We start from the raw sequence: 18,200 nt of genomic DNA on the forward strand, positions 1-18,200 counted from the left end.
CTATATTATGTGGGTTATCTGATATATGGCGCTATTATGTGTGTTCTCTGATATATGGCGCTATTATGTGTGTTCTCTGATATATGGCGCTATATTATGTGTGTTCTCTGATATATGGCGCTATTATGTGTGTTCTCTGATATATGGTGCTATATTATGTGTGTTCTCTGATATATGGCATTATATTATGTGTGTTCTCTGATATATGGCGCTATTATGTGTGTTCTCTGATATATGGTGCTATATTATGTGTGTTCTCTGATATATGGTGCTATATTATGTGTGTTCTCTGATATATGGCGCTATATTATGTGTGTTCTCTGATATATGGCGCTTTATTGTGTCCTCTCTGATATATGGCGCTATATTATGTGTGTTCTCTGATATATGGCGCTATAGTATGTGTGTTCTCTGATATATAGCACTATATTATGTGTGTTCTCTGATATATGGTGCTTTATTATGTGGGTTCTCTGATACATGGCGCTATATTATGTGTGTTCTCTGATATATAGCGCTATTATGTGTCTTCTCTGAGAGACACCAAAGCCAACAATGCAGATTAGCTCAAGGCGGCTGATCACCGCAGGCTGATCACCTCCATGCCATGCCGCACTGTTACAGTCATTCATGGACAAGGAGCCCCAGTTTGTCATAAATAATATTCTGATTTTCTGAGATAATGAATTTTGGGTTTTCATTGGCTGTAACCGTAATCATCAACATTAACAGAAAGAAACACTAGCAGAAATTCCCTCTTTCCGTAATGACTCTATGGGGGGGGGGGGGGGGCTTTTTTAAATTGAATTATTGGAAAAAAACAAAACAAAATCATTTTGATGATATTCCACATACTCTTGTATGTGTTGCCATCTATATATATTGGATGTATGTATATATGTACACAGTATATTTGTCATAATATAAATGTATAGGGGTGGGAGCTCTATCACACACTGCTCACTACACACCACCATCACTGCTCCTGCAGCCAAGTATAGGAGAAGCTCCTCTACCGGTAATCACAACAGGAACTGTAACATCAGAGCTGCCCCTAGTGGTGGATGTAGGAAACACATGACTGTGAGCAACAGCAGTCATGTGGTCTGCCTCTAAGTAAGGTAAGCCTCTGCCTCCCATATATATTATACTGTATGTAAGGTAAGCCTCTCTCAACTGGACTACCGGAGAGGTACCACACTGAGGACAGCAATGCCATGGTTCCTATCTTCTGCGATCATCTTGACTAGTTGGAGCCTCCACGCTCCAGCCAATCGGTCTTATTCCACCGACTCTGCCTGCAACCTATTGTGACTTTGCAGATGTCTTCTGTAAGAAACAGGCAGAGACTCTTTTACGGCACCATCCATATGACTGCTGCATTGACTTGATACCCGGTACTCCTCCTCCTCAGCAAGTCGTCATCTCCTGTTGGGCCAGGCTTCTTTTTCGTGGATCCTTGCGGCTCTGCATTGACTACAAGGGCCTGAATAAAATTACCACTATTCACTCCCACTCATTTCAGAACTCTTTGATTAGATCCATGTTGCCAAAATATTCTATAAACTGGATCTCCAGGGTGCCTATAACCTCATCCCTATTCATGAGGGCTATGAATGGAAGATCACTTTCAACACCCGGGATGGACACTTACAATATCTGGTCATGCCCTTGGTGCTTTTTAACCCCCCGGCAGTCTTCCAGGAGTTCATCAACAATATATTTTGGGACATATTATACAAGTGTGTGAGGGTTTATCTAGATGACTTCTTACTCCTCCAATCGTAGTTCTCATTGTAACCACGTCCGTCAGGCACTTGTTCGCTTGTGCAAGAACAGCCCCTATGTCGAGTTGGAAAAATGCCTCTTTGAACGCTTAGACCTGCGATTCTTGGGTTACATCCTCTCAGTTGAGGGTCTCCAGATGGATCCAGACAAGCAGTCCACAGTCCTAAACTGGCCACATCCTGTCGGTCTCCGAGCCATCCAGCATTTCATCGGTTTTACTAATTACTACCGACAATTTATTCCACACTTCTCTTCACTGGTGGCTCCTATTGTTGCCATCACCAAAAAGAGCAGCAACCACTCAAGTAAAATCTGCTTTCGCCACGTCCAAAGTGCTTCATCGATGTTTGGATCTTGTTCCATTTCTGATTCTCAGCTCAGCTCCAGTCTGAACAGCGCCTTATTATCAGAATTTGAAGTGTGACCGCAGAAGAGCAGCAACTAGTTCCATGCTCCTGTACGCCTTCACTACCGTTAGTCGATGGTCAGCTGGAACCTTTTATGAGGGTAGCGACTTGGGAGTTTCCCCCAGAGATGCCCATCCTGCCTTGCGACAGACTCTGGTGAAAATGTCTGTGGATGGTATTATTCACTTTATCCTTTACCAACCATAACGGAGGTGTCCACGGAGGGTGTGCCAGCTGCCATAGTCCCGACGGGCACTTCTACCTTCAGACCTCCAAAGATTAACATTCTACCAACTGCCAACGGCTGTGACTTATGTCTTAAGTATCTAATAATATGAAACAGAAATGAGAACCAGTACACAAAACACAAAACAAAAGGGGGGGGGGGGGGGACACCTTCACTGTCCGGATGCAAAAGAAGACTGGTAGCGAACTGGACTGGTAGCGAACAGGACACACTGGCACTGAGACAGAGTCCAGGACTAACCTAAGTATAGCTTTATTTAAGATCTTCAATGCATTACAAGAACAGATAATCACAAAAATTGGAATGTAACAATGTCCTTTCCTATGATGGACAACACAGAGGATTTAGGTTCAGGGGCCTCTCCGCTGATAGTTGTAGTTACTGGCAGGAGCCGGAGCAGCTGCTGAGCAGAGGATTGTCACGGTTTTGGCACGAGGGTAACACAGCTGAGAACCGGGCTCCTGACCATGCAGAGGCTGGGCATGCGATTCTTCGTTGTCCTTAGTCAGGGCACCAATAATTACACCAATGCCAAGGTTCAGAAACAACGGTAGTTGTATATTTATTGTAACGGTGGTAACTAATAGCAACAGTCTCTCCGGATGCAACCGGGAATAAGGCAAACTTGAATAAGGCAGAGTAATGGGTGATGCTGCAATAGGCTGTGATGATAGCGTGCTGGATGATGGGAGTAGTAGTGATACTGAGGATAAGATGCTGGGCGGAATGGAACTGAGATGAATGCTTGCTGTTGATGATTAGAGAAGATGATGAGAGGAATGACTGAAGAACGGCACCCAGATCTGGAGAATAGATGAGAATCTTGAGGACTTGAGAATAGAACACAGCCAGAAACACTTCTGGCGGAACTGGAGCAGCAGAGCACACGTATCTCTCTCCTGACAGGGGAGAGAGAACACACACTTGTCTCCCTGATGGTGGAGGACAAGACTGAGGCAGAGAGGAAGTCACATGGTATCCTCAGCCAAAGCTCGATGGCCATTGGAGTTACCATGGAAGCAGGGGCAGTCACGTGACATCCCGCCATTGCATCATCACACCATTAGGCATATAGGACTAAATATACATGAGAAGTACCATACTTGAACACTGGGGGGTGACATAATACCCTTAGGCACTGATACCTGAATATGCATACAAGAAATGAATGGAATAGCAGACCTGAAAACTGAGAAGGGTGACACAATACACACAGTTTGCAGTGAACCATAGCTTTCCAGAACAGGACTGGTCATAATAAAAGTGTGAGGATAAGAGGGTCTGTTCCGGGATACTGCATACCTCCCTACTAGAAATGAGCCGACCTCGGCGAACCACAAGTTGAGGTAGAGGTGGATGAATGGAACATAAAGGACCAAGACAACAAGACGAGAGGAAGGAATGTGAGTGTGAGTGAGTATGTAGGTGTGTGTTTCCCACGCTCAAGGCACAGGTGACAAGAGAAGACTATGAAGAGAAAGAAAAATCCTAGTGGCAGGACTTCACCTAGGGGTGCCTAATGTACTCTAGTTACAGGTAGTTAGTGCGTGAACAATCTGACATGTAAGTCAGGACTACTTAACTGCTGACGGGCGACCCTCAATATTCCAGACAGTTTGACAGTAGGTTTCCAATGACAATGAGTTACCCTACTGGAAAAAGAACGTGAAGACCTGTGTACTGCCTTGGGTGTCTGTGTGAAGTGACTTGGACACCTGGAAGAGAAAGAATAAAATAACAAAAGCAAACATTTGGCGCGCCATACATACCAGTCAATCATACAACACAATTACTTAATAGACCAGACGCACAAAAAGGTATCCAAGGTGCAGTATGTATGAACAAATGTACATGTTGAGTGTGACTGTGTAACGACTACTGTGTGTTAGGGACAAGACAGGGATAAACAAACAATAGAGACACAAGGAAGGGAACATAAAGAAACAAAACCCTGCGAGGTCCTGAGGAGAACACTGGCTCAAAGGAATCTTCCCAGTGGATAACACAATAATACAATATACGAAGGAAATAGAATACCCTTGTGAGAAAATACACTCGTTGAAAAATATACTCTTTAGAAAATAGACTTTCTCTGAGGCTATAGATATATACTGACTTCTTACTCAGAGGAGGAGGAAAAATATCTGACTTTGATATGAGAATATACTCTATGAGAAGATATACTTTTTCAAAAGACACACTTTACTCTGAGACTATCTAAATGACTTTTCTGCTTACTCAGAGGTAGGGAATATATATAAGACTCTGACATGAAAATAGACTTTTGACCACTGAAGTGCAATACTGAAGTGCAATAATAAACCTTGATAATCACATACTCTTGAAAAGTGTTTTAGGGAGAACTGGGTAAGTGTCTGTTAGGTAGAGTCTCTTTAGGCAATTTAGACCATCGTCCATGTAAAGGCTCTAAGACAGGCACTAGAGAACAGTGTAACAATTTGAGTGTCCATCAGCACATAGCTGGATGAGAAACAAAGTTCTTGGTCAGGCGGACCAGGTGCGAACCTTAAACGTTGCAGAGAACTTTTTCAAACCTGGAACAAAACAGTCATATAAACAGTTAAGAACTTTGGTCTCTGTAGTGAAGCTTAATGAAAGGAGGCAGAAGGGCCCTGAGTAGGCTTCTTCTTCTCCCACGGGTAGTAGAAGCATGGAGGGCCTGAAGCAGAAGCATCACTGGAGACAGTGGAGACCACAATGCTGGGGGTCACAGTAGTTATAGGTGAAATGACAGGGGCCACATTATAGGTGACGGTAGTAGAAGCGTTGGTGGCTTTAGCCACGGCTGTGGAAGAGGCAGTGTTAGCTGCTGTGGACTGCCCTGCTGTAGTGGGAGCTGCAGGTGCCGCAGTGGGCATGGCGGTTGCAGCTTTAGTGGCAGGCGACAGGGCAGCAAGGGCCTGCTGAATGTCCTGAATCATACACGTATCTCTCTCCTGACAGGGGAGAGAGAACACACACTTGTCTCCCTGATGGTGGAGGACAAGACTGAGGCAGAGAGGAAGTCACATGGTATCCTCAGCCAAAGCTCGATGACCATTGGAGTTACCATGGAAGCAGGGGCAGTCACGTGACATCCAGCCATTGCATCATCACACCATTAGGCATATAGGACTAAATATACATGAGAAGTACCATACTTGAACACTTGGAGGTGACATAATACCCTTAGGCACTGATACCTGAATAGGCATACAAGAAATGAATGGAATAGCAGACCTGAACACTGAGAAGGGTGACACAATACACACAGTTTGCAGTGAACCTTAGCTTTCCAGAACAGGACTGGTCATAATAAAAGTGTGAGGATAAGAGGGTCTGTTCCGGGACACTGCAGTAGCAGGTAGAAGGAAAGTGTTGTTTGAGACTAGATAGGCCTTGCCTAATAGAACAATTATCTGCTCGGATGGTTTTAGAGTGTTTGGTGTGGAAAAAGAGTCACGTACTCACTGTTAGGATAAGAAAAACTAGTTCAACAAATTTCAGATTTAATAACCTGAGTCCCAGGGACTGGGGGAAGCTAACCCCTCAAGGATTCCGGAGTAGGTCAAGCAGGTTTCAGTGGAGTACTTCAGCTTTTGCTATTTGCTCCAATGTGGATCTATCTCAGTTACGGTACACTGTCATGACTGGATAAGGATCCCAGAAGTAGAAGTAGGAGCAGACTCAGAAAACTATCCTCTCTGTCTCCAAACTCCAACTAACTGAGAAGGACCCTTCCACCAGGAACTAGGCTACCTTTATAAGGGTGACTAGAGGGAGAGTGAGACACCAAGTGGTGACCTTTTTACAGGTCAAATAAAGTTTATTCAAAATGGCCAGATATTTCCTTTAATGGCTGCTCCAGTATTTGGATATGCCTGCCATACATAGCTGCCAGTGAGGAATTGCACTTGTAATCTGGAGTTACCAGTAACTGGCCCCTAATCTTCTTGTATTCTAGCCACAAGTTGCTGACAAGGGGCACATGGGCCTGAATTGTGACAAGGCGTGAAGATCTTGTTCATTCAGCCCAGAGATTGCTCCTGGCAGGGGACGCTGGAAGATGAAAATGATGAGCGGACGCAGTAAATAGGCGTCCCAGACCCGTCATTAGTTCCCGCTGATACGTCTACTTGTGGAGTTTTTTCCATTAAAATAGTATAATTATCTGGTATTGTAAGGTAAAGAAGTTTCTTCCAAGTCTCTGAATAAAGAGGATGGAGCCCAACATGGGTTTGTATACAGTAACATAAGGGGAGATACAGATAGATAGATAGATAGATAGATAGGAGATAGATAAATAAATAGATAGATAGGAGATAGATAGATAGATAGATAGATAGATAGATAGATAGATAGATAGATAGATAGATAGACAGACACACCGGAGTATAGTGAATACATAATTATGGATATAATCATTATTCTTGATACATTATATTTACATGCTTGTATTTTTTCATTTTTGCAGATGATGTTATTTAATAAGCCTATCTCTCGGAGCAGGACTAGTGATGACTCACCAACAGTGAGATAGCAGCATCACCAACTCCCAATCATCTATACCTCGGGATGTTACAGCCCCTGTCTGGTAATCTATATGAATCATTCAGCTTGAACAATGACTCACACTGTCGAGCCCCCACAGACTACCGTGGACATCCCGCTATCTGGTCATCTAGGATGGAAAGTTCTATCCAAGTGGGCTCTGTCCACCGTATAATACGGGAGAACGGAAGACTGTGTTAATTGGCTGGTCTCACAGTGTTAAATAGGTAAAAAACTGACTTATTTACATTTTCTCCTGAAGTCATCAGTTGCCATAACATCAGGAAGCTACATCTCCGGTGGTTTAACATAAGATGGCCGTGCGTTCCACTCGTGGCGTGTGGTCCAAATTTCTACTTCCTGGTTGATGCTGCTGATCACGGCGTGTGAGTGGATCACAACTGCTCCGATTTGTTTTCATTCTTTATATAACTCCTTAGACTATTATGAATTATTCATGAACATGGACTTTCACCTTCGCGTTGGAACTAAATGCTCCCTTATAATTAATGTTATTGCACATGGATTTACTCACATCAGCTGATCGTGGTATCAGGTGTGGAATGCACACATTACTAATTACTTTGCACAGGATATATAAATCACATGTTGTCTTTGAAATGTATTCACTGGCTTGAAAAAGACGTCATTGAGACGTCGAAACGTCACTGTTTGTGTTCACTGTGTGCTTTGTATGGAATAATCACCGCATGCGCGGCGTGCGGAAGACGTCGGCGGCGCTTGCGTTCCAACGCCGACGTCTTCCGCACGCCGCGCACGCGCAGTACATCAGCGTCTTCTCCTGCCGTACTGCGCATGCGAAAGACACGGCGCGCCAACGGCGTGAGCGTGGGCCAGAGATGACGTCGGCGGAGCGAAGGTCTTTGAATCATGCCCCTCTGGGCGTGATTACAGCGCCCAGGACCGTGACTAGTACAGCCCACCTTGACTAGTTCAGCCCACCTTGACTACTTGGGGCTGATTAGCATACGGCGCGGGACATCACAAAAGTAAGAATACGAGCTAACAAAAGAGGGGACGGAGGGGACAGGGGGATGTTTGGGAAGCATGCTGGCTGATGTACCAGCACGCTTCCTTATCAATGGGGGCAATTTCGGCGTGATTGGTTCCCTTTAAAGGGAACCAATCACCTCAAAAATGCATATAAAGCTAAGTACATGTGCTGTTAGAGCACACAGCACACTTCCCACAAATTGCCCAATAGCTGTGACGTCACTCGAGAGCGCGCAGTGCCCGACGTCGGCACGCCTACGTTGTGACGCCGCCGCGCATGCGCAGTACAGCCGCTTCCATTCCGGCGGTACTACGCCTGTGCAGAATAGCCTCGAACTCAGTGTGAGCCGGAGTTCGAGGCTATTCTGCACAGGCGCAGTACCGCCGGAACGAGTGACTTCACAGCTACTGGGCAATTTGAATCATGCCCACAGAGGCGTGATTAAAGCAGAAGAACGCCCAGGACGATAGGAGACGCCCAGCAGACCGTGACTACCTGCTATCCGCACACCGCCCTGATGACTACCTCAGGTAATTTGCATACAGGGCGCCAGTTTTATAAAGTGACTTTGTGGCTTACACGGGGGAGGCAAGGAGGCTATGAAAACATGTGTGGGAAGTGTGCTGTGTGCTCTAACAGCACATGTACTTAGCTTTATATGCATTTTTGAGGTGATTGGTTCCCTTTAAGGCCGTATGGCCGTGCTGAGTTCATTCTGAAGATCCAGCGCGCTTCACATTGTAGTAGTCGCTTGTCATAATCTCCCTTCAATACATGACTTTTTACTACTTCCAGTGCTTGACATTTGAGCGCTTCCCAGTTTCCTCCATGTTTCTCCATAAAGTGAAGTGCTACAGGACTTGTACGTTTATTTTTTATATCCCCTATATGCTCACTTAGCCGCTTTTTTAGAGGTCTGAAAGTTTTCCCCACATAATTTTGTGGGCAGGGACATGTCAGCATGTACACCACTCCTGATGTCTCACAGTTTGCAAAATCCCGCATCACATAATTTTCTCCCGTGCTGCTGCCCTCAAAAGATTTTCCAGGGGTGATGTATTTGCACATTGTGCATTTACTGCATGGGTATGTTCCTGAGACCCCCCTGCGCTGTTTGTTCATATTTGTAGGGAGGTAACTGTGCACCAGTCGGTCCTTCAAATTGCGACCCCTCCGATACGTAATTTGTGGTCTATCAGGTAAGAACCGCGTAATAGTTTGGTCCAACTTCAGAACAGGCCAATAGAGGGTCAAGATTTGTTTGACCTCCTCAGACTTTACATCATACGTGCCTATAATTCGAGACACCTTTTCTCCATCATCAGTTTTTGTTGTAGATCTTAGTAGTTCTGTCCGATTTCTTTGCATCGCCTTCCAATAGGCGTTTTTAAGGACTTTCCTAGGATAGCCCCTTCTCAAGAGTCTGTCCCGTAATTCAGCAGCCTTTTGTTTAAATTCTCTTAGAGTGGAGCAGTTCCGACGTAATCTCAAGTACTGGCCTGTCGGTATGCCAGCTTTAAGTGCCCTTGCTGCTGGTGGAAGAAGTCGTCCCCGAAGAGGAAATAGTTCTTTGTTAAGATGTAATCAAGAAGAGCCATAATAAACTCATTGTGGGCTTCATATTGCACACCTCGTGTCCTCAGAAAGTGTGCCACTGCCTTCTTGCCCCCTTCGTGAGGGATTGAGGAGTATAGCGCCTCCACATCAAGCGAGGCCAGATAGCAGTGTTGGTCAAGCTGCATCTCCTCTATCCTCCCCAAGACATCTGTGGAGTCTCTCACATATGATGGCAGTGCTTCGACAAAGGGCCGTAAAACTATATCCACATATTGGCTGACATTTTGTGTTAAGTTATTTATTCCTGCCACTATGGGTCGTCCTCTCAGCGGTGGATAGCCCTTGTGCACTTTAGGTATGCTGTGAAAACTAGCAATCTTTGGGTGTTCTGGATTCATATACACATACTCAGCTGGACTCCTTTGCTTCATCAAGGATCCTTTTCAGCTGTGCAGCGAACACTTCTGTGGGATCCCGTTTTAATTTATTGTAACAATTAGTATCTTGCAGTAGCTGTAGACACATGTTATCGTAGTCCTCCCTGGTCATCAGCACAATGTTGCCACCCTTGTCAGAGGGCTTGATGACCAGGGGGGAATCACGTTCCAGTGACATAAGTGCCTCCCTCTCCTCTCTTGTGAGATTTTGATGGTTCACAGTTTTTTCTTCCATTTCTCTAAAGGCTTGGCTGACTAGGTCTACAAACATGTCGATCTGGGCATAATCCCCCAAAGGGGGTGTTTTTACACTTCGTGGCTTCAAGTTTGTGAAGGGTTCTTCTCCTTCCTCTTTTTGTGCAGATTGTTCCAATTCCAACATATTTCTGTAGACCGTCATATCTTCTTCTTCCAAGCCTAGTTGATGACCATCCTTTTTGTTTTTTACTGCAAAATATTTTCTCCATTTGAGGTTTCGTGCAAATAAATGCACATCCTTAACCCAAGTGAAAGCATTAAATTTCATTAATGGAACAAACGACAGTCCTTTTGTAAGTACACTCATTTCTGGTGTCGTGAGTTGCTTTTTAGTGAGATTTATGACTTGTAATTTATCTTCCTTGCTTTCAATTGTTATTTTCTGTTCCTTAGTACATACTGTGATATCGGTGGCGTCCCTATAAACCAATAACATCACGTGAGGATCGCTCCGGACTGAGACATCTCTGGATAAGAACTACGAGTAGAACCTGCTCTGATTATTCAGGAAATCAGTCTGTCAAATAAGAGGCGGGCTTATGTGATATGTAAATAGAAGCCGAGGTGCGCTGATCAGTGTGCGGCCATCATCAGAGCCGTGCAGAAGGATTCCAACAAAGGTCTCAAGAAAAATTTTAGCTTACCCTACGGCCCTGGAGGATAATGGTTCAGGAAACGCGTCGGGCCAGTGCAATATAAAGTGAAGGACTTCTGATACCTACTACGGTGGAAATAAAAACGAAGTAAATAAACTCTTCATTTTTTACAATGATTCAACTGGAGTGTGTAAATTGATTGCTCACAAAAAAAGACTGTTTCCATAATCAATTAAGCTAAAAGGGACAAAAACACAAAGACAGTGTGATACAGCATAATACAAAATAAGTGCAAACATACTAAAGTGCAATATAAATAAAGAAATACGCACGTTGTGTTACAAAATAGGACTTATTTATGAACTTTGCTATTTATGGACGAGAAAGTCTCTGCATGTGCACAAGAGGATGGTGATGGCTGCGTTATAGAGTTTTTTCTTTTTGAGTATTTTTTTTTGAATTATCATAAAACTTTTTAAAAGAGTGAGTAAAGGTTACATTTTAATAATTTTCCTTTTGGTCAGTGAATTGTGAAATTGAAGGAAAATAAATTAATCTCATCAGTGTAAATAGATAGATAGATAGATGATAGATAGATAGATAGATAGATAGATAGATAGATAGATAGGACATAGATAGGAGATAGATAGATAGATAGATAGATAGATAGATAGGAGATAGATGATAGATAGATAGATAGATAGATAGATAGATAGATAGATAGATAGATAGATAGATATGAGATAGATAGATAGATAGATAGATAGATAGGAGATAGATAGATAGATGATAGATAGATAGATAGATAGATAGATAGGAGAGAGATAGGAGATAGATAGATAGATAGATAGATAGATGATAGATAGATAAATAGATACCAGTTCAAAAGATATCCCGGCACTCCAACAGATCAAATTAGTGTTTTTTATTGAACAACTTCATTCGTGCACAGCACAGCAAATCGGTTAGGATGCAACGTTTCGGCGGTCAGTTACCGCCATTTTCAAGCATAACCGTAGTGACAACAATCTCCATTAAATACATGTGCATTCATTAAAACAGTGGTAGTTCATAGGTGCAAATACATGTCAATCAAAAATAACGTGACGTGTCCATTCGGACACACCCCAAGGGTGTGTATAGTGTCCATTCAGACACACTTGTAAGTGTGTTTAGTGTCCGTGATTTTCTTCAAGTTCTTCTGGGCGTATCGCAACACGCCTATAACGTGAATGTGAACCCAGTCCAATATAGCGTGTACTTTGTGATGTGAGAAGACTTGATACTTGAAACAAAACATGATATAATTGTACATGAAACATATCGGGATCCACTCACTGTGGTACTGCTTGTTGGAGTTAGCAGGAACAGATCAGATAGATATGATAGGATTGCTTCACTCCACTGCGGGAGACTTCCATTTATGTTTGTGGTATATACGTAACGGCAGGGACCCATACGGGAATCTAGGCAATTAGCTAACATCATAGCAAAGACTTTTTATGTATTGACTCGCCGGATATCCACTTTTTCCAGGTAGATACCTGTAAGTGTAGTGTACTCTCCAGCTCGTTCAACTAGACCTCTCCAGGTCAAGATTTGTGATTGGCCACATCCCAGGTATGTCGTACGTTATTGAGTGGAAAAACCGCATGGTCTGATCAGGGTTAAACAAATACTTAGCTCCAACTTCCCAACAGTGAGTAGTTCTCCCGGTATTTCATAGTAGTATCATCTGATAGATAAAGAAAAAGTAAACGTTAGTAAATTAACAAAAATAGAAGATAGAGAAATTGTTGTCTCACAATTCACATCGATGTGACAAGCACAAAAGCAAGGACATATGTAGGGACACATCAAGTTCCAGGTGCACCTCAACTCTGGGTATATTTAGATGTTTTATATTCTATGTTCAGCCCATTCTCACCTAGGGCTTCTGTTTTAAAGATCCATTCCAACTCTTTTTTCTTTAGTATTCGCTGCCGGTCACCTCCTCTCTTGAGAGGTCCCACTCTGTCAATAGCCATAAAATCTAGGTCTCTTTCTACATGTCTTTGTTCGTAAAAATGTTTAGATACAGGGAGATCTAATTTTTGTTTTCTAATTGAGTATCTATGTTGTGTGATCCTAGTTTTTAACTCTAATGTTGTCTCCCCAATATAGATTTTTCCACAAGGACACCACAAGGCATAAATTACAAAATCCGTGACACAGGTAAGGTACTTTGTATCAAGTCTTCTCACATCACAAAGTACACGCTATATTGGACTGGGTTCACATTCACGTTATAGGCGTGTTGCGATACGCCCAGAAGAACTTGAAGAAAATCACGGACACTAAACACACTTACAAGTGTGTCTGAATGGACACTATACACACCCTTGGGGTGTGTCCGAATGGACACGTCACGTTATTTTTGATTGACATGTATTTGCACCTATGAACTACCACTGTTTTAATGAATGCACATGTATTTAATGGAGATTGTTGTCACTACGGTTATGCTTGAAAATGGCGGTAACTGACCGCCGAAACGTTGCATCCTAACCGATTTGCTGTGCTGTGCACGAATGAAGTTGTTCAATAAAAAACACTAATTTGATCTGTTGGAGTGCCGGGATATCTTTTGAACTGGAATCTATTGTGTCCGTGGTCTGGACATTCCCTGGCACCCGTGCTCTAGGAGGTGCGGCTGGATATTGATTGTATATAGATAAATAGATAGATAGATAGATAGATAGATAGATAGGAGATAGATAGATAGATAGATAGATAGATAGGAGATAGATAGATAGGAGATAGATAGATAGATAGATAGATAGATAGATAGATAGATAGATAGATAGATAGGAGATAGATAGAAGATAGATAGATAGATAGATAGATAGGAGATAGATCAGTGATGGCAAACCTTTTTGTGAGCAAATGCCCAAACTGCAACCCAAAACCCTCTAACTTATCTCAAAAAGAAAAAGAGGTCGGAAAAGGCAAGACACAGAGGGGCACCATGAGGAGAGAACGCGTAATATGGTAAATATCTCCTCCATTACTCTTTCACCTGAACAATTGAGACTTTTAAATAAGGGTTTGAATTTTTGACTTAGATCTTGATATTGCCCAATTTATCCCACGTCTGAATCTTAAAGTTTGGTTTGATTGTAACAAAACTACTAATGTGAATGTAAGTGAACAATTGAGATCTAACAAAAACATTTCCTTACAGGCAATTGATATTAGAAGTAGAAAGTGAGTTTATTCCTACCAATATTTTACCACCTATAAAAACATACAATCAATTGGTTAAAATGGAGGTTAAAAAATTTGTTGATTGAATTTTCCAAAAACACCACAGTTGTATTTTTTTGCCTAAGATTCACATGCATTTTACTAAACCGCCAGGACAATTGATTGTATCGGGACATGCCTCAATTTTTAGTCATGTATCAATATTCTTGGATAATATCATGAGACCTTTAGTGACAACTGCCAGGTCTTACATTAAAGAAAGAACACAATTTTTGAGGGAGATAAAGGAATTACAGGTTCCTGACACAGCTATCTTAGTGACTATGGATATAACCAGTCTGTACTAGAGATGAGCGAATGTCGAGCATGCTCAAGTCGATCTGAACCCGAACTTTCGGCATTTGATTAGCGGTGGCTGCTGAAGTTGGATAAAGCCCTAAGGCTATGTGGAAATCATGGATATAGTCATTGGCTGTATCCATGTTTTCCAGACAACCTTAGAGCTTTATTTAAGTTCAGCAGCCCCCGCTAATCAAATACCGAACATTCAGGTTCAGATCGACTTGAACCCGAACCCGGTTCGCTCATCTCTAATCTGTACACCTCTATTGAGCAGACAATGGGACTGAAGGCAGTACGGACTGCCTTAGAACAGTTACAATTGCAAGAAAAAGACTTTGTATTAAGACTGTAGGAGGTTGTCCTCACATATAATCACCTCAGATTTGATGACAAGTGGTACATGCAGACGCGTGGTGTGGCCATGGGTGCTAGTGCAGCACCCACTTATGCATATATTGTGGTAGCCCAGTTAGAACAACAATGTATTTATGATGTCCCTCATTTCCAGCAGGTATTAACATGGAAACGCTTTATTAACGACTTATTCATGATATGGACAGGTGATGTGACAGCGCTACAGGAATTCATGGAATACTTGAATACAATCGACAAGACTATTAAATTCATAATGACACATGACCCACATTCTATTCATTACCTTGACGTAACTATAATTAAAGAAAACAATGGACTTGTGACCAAGATGTATGTAAAAGAGACTGATTGTAACAACATTCTACAATATCAGAGTTGCCACCCCCCAAAAATGAAAAAATCTCTACCTGAGAACCAAATGCTCAGAGCATGTAGAATAACGGATCAGACGGAGGATCTACGGACATCTTTAGATAGAATGACTGTACAAATTAATAGGATGACATTGCTACAGGACAAACCTAAACAGAGAACATTACAGAGAGTACTATTTATTATGACATACACACATTTTTCTCCAAAAATTACTAGAATTATTAATAAATATTGGTATAAAATAAAAAATACTTACCCCCACATCTCTGAGCTCCAACCCCCCCTCCCAGCCTTGTACAGACGACTGATGAACCTAAAGGATAATTTAATAAAACCTAATATCAGTAAAAAAAAACAAAAAAAAAACTATGACACAAAATTTTTTGACTCATGACAAAAAAAATGGTTCATTCCCCTGAGTCAACTGCACCAACTGTAAATACATGGTGAAAGGCCCTAAATTTATACATCCACAAACTGGACAGGAATTTAACATCAAAAAGTACTTAATGTGCAATTCAGACTGGATAGTCTATATATTATGGTGCCCCTGCAAAAAAAAATTATGTAGGGGAAACAACATACGATTTCAAAACGAGGATGAATCAACATATCGGCAGTACTGTGTTGGAAAAGACTTCAGAAGAGAAGGATTTAGGGGTAGTGATTTCTGACAGCTTGAGTCACCAGTGCAACCAGGCGGTGGGGAAAGCTAATGGTATGCTGGGGTGTGTAGCTAGAGGTATAACCAGTAGGAAGAGGAAGGTTGGGATCCCGCTGTATAAAGCTCTAGTGAGACCACATCTGGAATACTGTGTCCAGTTCTGGAGACCACACCTACAAAAAGAATACTGGTAAAATAGAACGGGTCCAAAGATGGGCTACAAAAATGGTGGATGGTGTCAGGCAATAAACAGATCAGGAAAGACTTAAGGATTTGTTTCTTGTAGATAAGAAGATTTTCTTAAAGTGTCACTGTTTGTTTTTTTTTTGGTTTTTTTTTTATGCAGAAATCTATAGTCCAGGCGATTTTAAGAAACTTTTAAAATTGGGTTTATGAGGCAAATATGCCATTATCTGCATTCAAAAAGCCTTTCCTCAGCCCCCCCCCTCTCTCTCATCCACTGCTCATTATCAGGAAATTATGTCTTGTTGCATCAGAGGTGCCCCTGTCTGTTCTATGGAGAGGGGAGGGGGAAGGGAGGAGGGAGATTAGTCGGCAGCAGAAAACAAAGCATTACACAGTGGAAGCTGTATGAAAGCCAGTATTCAGAGGTCAGTGCTCACTTCAGAGGAGATAGCCCGGTGATGTAGCTGTAAATTAACTCTTTGTTGTCCTATTTTGGTGCCTCATCTCCCTCCACCCCTCCCCTCTCCATAGAGAACAATGAAGACAGGGGGGAGAGCTTTAAACTGCTTTCTCATGATAAAAATGCATTTTTCGGCTAATAAACCCAATTACAAAGTTTCTTAAAATCGCCTGTACTAAGCACGGGCCGACAAACTCACCGCTACAGTGATGGGAGAATACATGATGTCAATGCTGATCAGTATTTACATTGACCTGAGGGAACTGCAGTTTTATCCGTATCTCTGTCGTGTACGCACAGTCTGGAGTGGCTTATTAGCTTGGTAGAGTAGACAAGGAACCTCTAAGAAATGCAATCCAGAACAGCATTGCTGTGCAGGTGGCACCTAAAGTAAATTGTTTCCCTAATATTACCATTGCCAGCGGCTTGTTGCATATAATACTGCCGATATGCCCCCTGGACGGTCTTGGTTGGACGTGCAAGGTGAATCCTCGTACGTCACCTGGGGAAGAAATCCCCATTCATAAAATCCTAGTTTACTCCCGGATATCACTGACGGTTCTGTGATGAGTTCAGAACGCCGTGGGACCTTACATTTACTATGGAACAAACAGACTCTTGTACCCAACGTAATAGTGGGCGTACCTTACTCATGTGTTGGACTAAACACAATCATTATATGGACTGATGGACACTGGTTTGCACCTATAGGATTGCTGGGTTAATTATACTCACCTGTATTTAGGAGAGAAGTTGTACACTTGTAGGCATGCTTGAAAAAGTCGCATCATACCTCTGCTTTGTTTGCTGTGCTGCATTGATGTTTTCTACATGAGATGAAATAAAACAAATACATTTTCCCTACAAGACGTGCTGTGGGAAATTTGTATATCAAGCTGAACTGGATGCTTGGTCAGGAACGTTCCTGCGGGCACTCGGACTTACAAGCTGTTTGGTGGTGCGGCATATATCCTTTTTGACTAGATAGATAGGAGATAGATAGATAGGCGATAGATAGATAGAAGATAGATAGATAGATAGATAGATAGAAGATAGATAGATAGATAGATAGATAGATAGGAAATAGATAGACCAATACTAATGCGATGCCCTGGCCCCTGGGGGCCACTTCCGCAGTGCTGGTGTTATGAGCGGGCAATGATCGGGGCAGCTGCAGGGGTTATACTTGTCACGGTATAGGCCTGAGGGCGGCACAGCTGTAGGGCCGGTCTGTGGAATCTGCGGGTGATGATGGGCATGCGATTCTTCGCTGCACTTAGTCAGGGCACCAGTTAGTGGACACCAATGCCAGGGTTCAGTAACAGCGGTTTTATTATAGATGAGGTAACTAGTAGCAACAGTTCTGTCCGGATGCAACCGGGTATATAGCAGGCTTTGACAAATAAAGCAGGAGTGGTGCTGCATAGGCTGTGAGAATACGTGCCGGATGATGGGAGTAGGAATATGAGAGAAATAGCGTTGCTGGGTGGATTAGCTTGAGAATAATACTTGCTGTGAATCCTTGCAGCGATGAGGAGAGATAACGGAATGACACCCAGATGAGAGAAAAGAATCCGGTCACTTGAGCAGGCAGAAACAGCCGAAGACTGGAATATAGCAGCAGACTTAGTCACTCTTCTGTGGGAGAGGATAGAACCACACAACCTCCTTGCTTGGAAGCAGGGGGAAGACTAAC

General features: G+C 42.6%; 1 protein-coding gene across 1 annotated transcript; it reads left to right on the plus strand.

Moving 5' to 3' along the window:
* The first annotated feature begins 1,762 nt into the window (after window positions 1-1,762).
* LOC138795270 (uncharacterized) lies at window positions 1,763-2,212 on the plus strand. The gene has a single exon (XM_069974263.1). The coding sequence runs from the start codon at window positions 1,763-1,765 to the stop codon at window positions 2,210-2,212; it is 450 nt and encodes a 149-aa protein (XP_069830364.1).
* The last annotated feature ends 15,988 nt before the right edge of the window (window positions 2,213-18,200 follow it).

This window comes from Dendropsophus ebraccatus, chromosome 6 (genome assembly GCF_027789765.1).
Source record: "Dendropsophus ebraccatus isolate aDenEbr1 chromosome 6, aDenEbr1.pat, whole genome shotgun sequence".
NCBI classification, from domain to species: Eukaryota; Metazoa; Chordata; class Amphibia; order Anura; family Hylidae; genus Dendropsophus; species Dendropsophus ebraccatus.

Bases quoted from the DNA above. Each gene is read 5' to 3' on its own strand.
- LOC138795270 (XM_069974263.1), top strand. From the start codon at position 1,763: ATGACTTCTTACTCCTCCAATCGTAGTTCTCATTGTAACCACGTCCGT.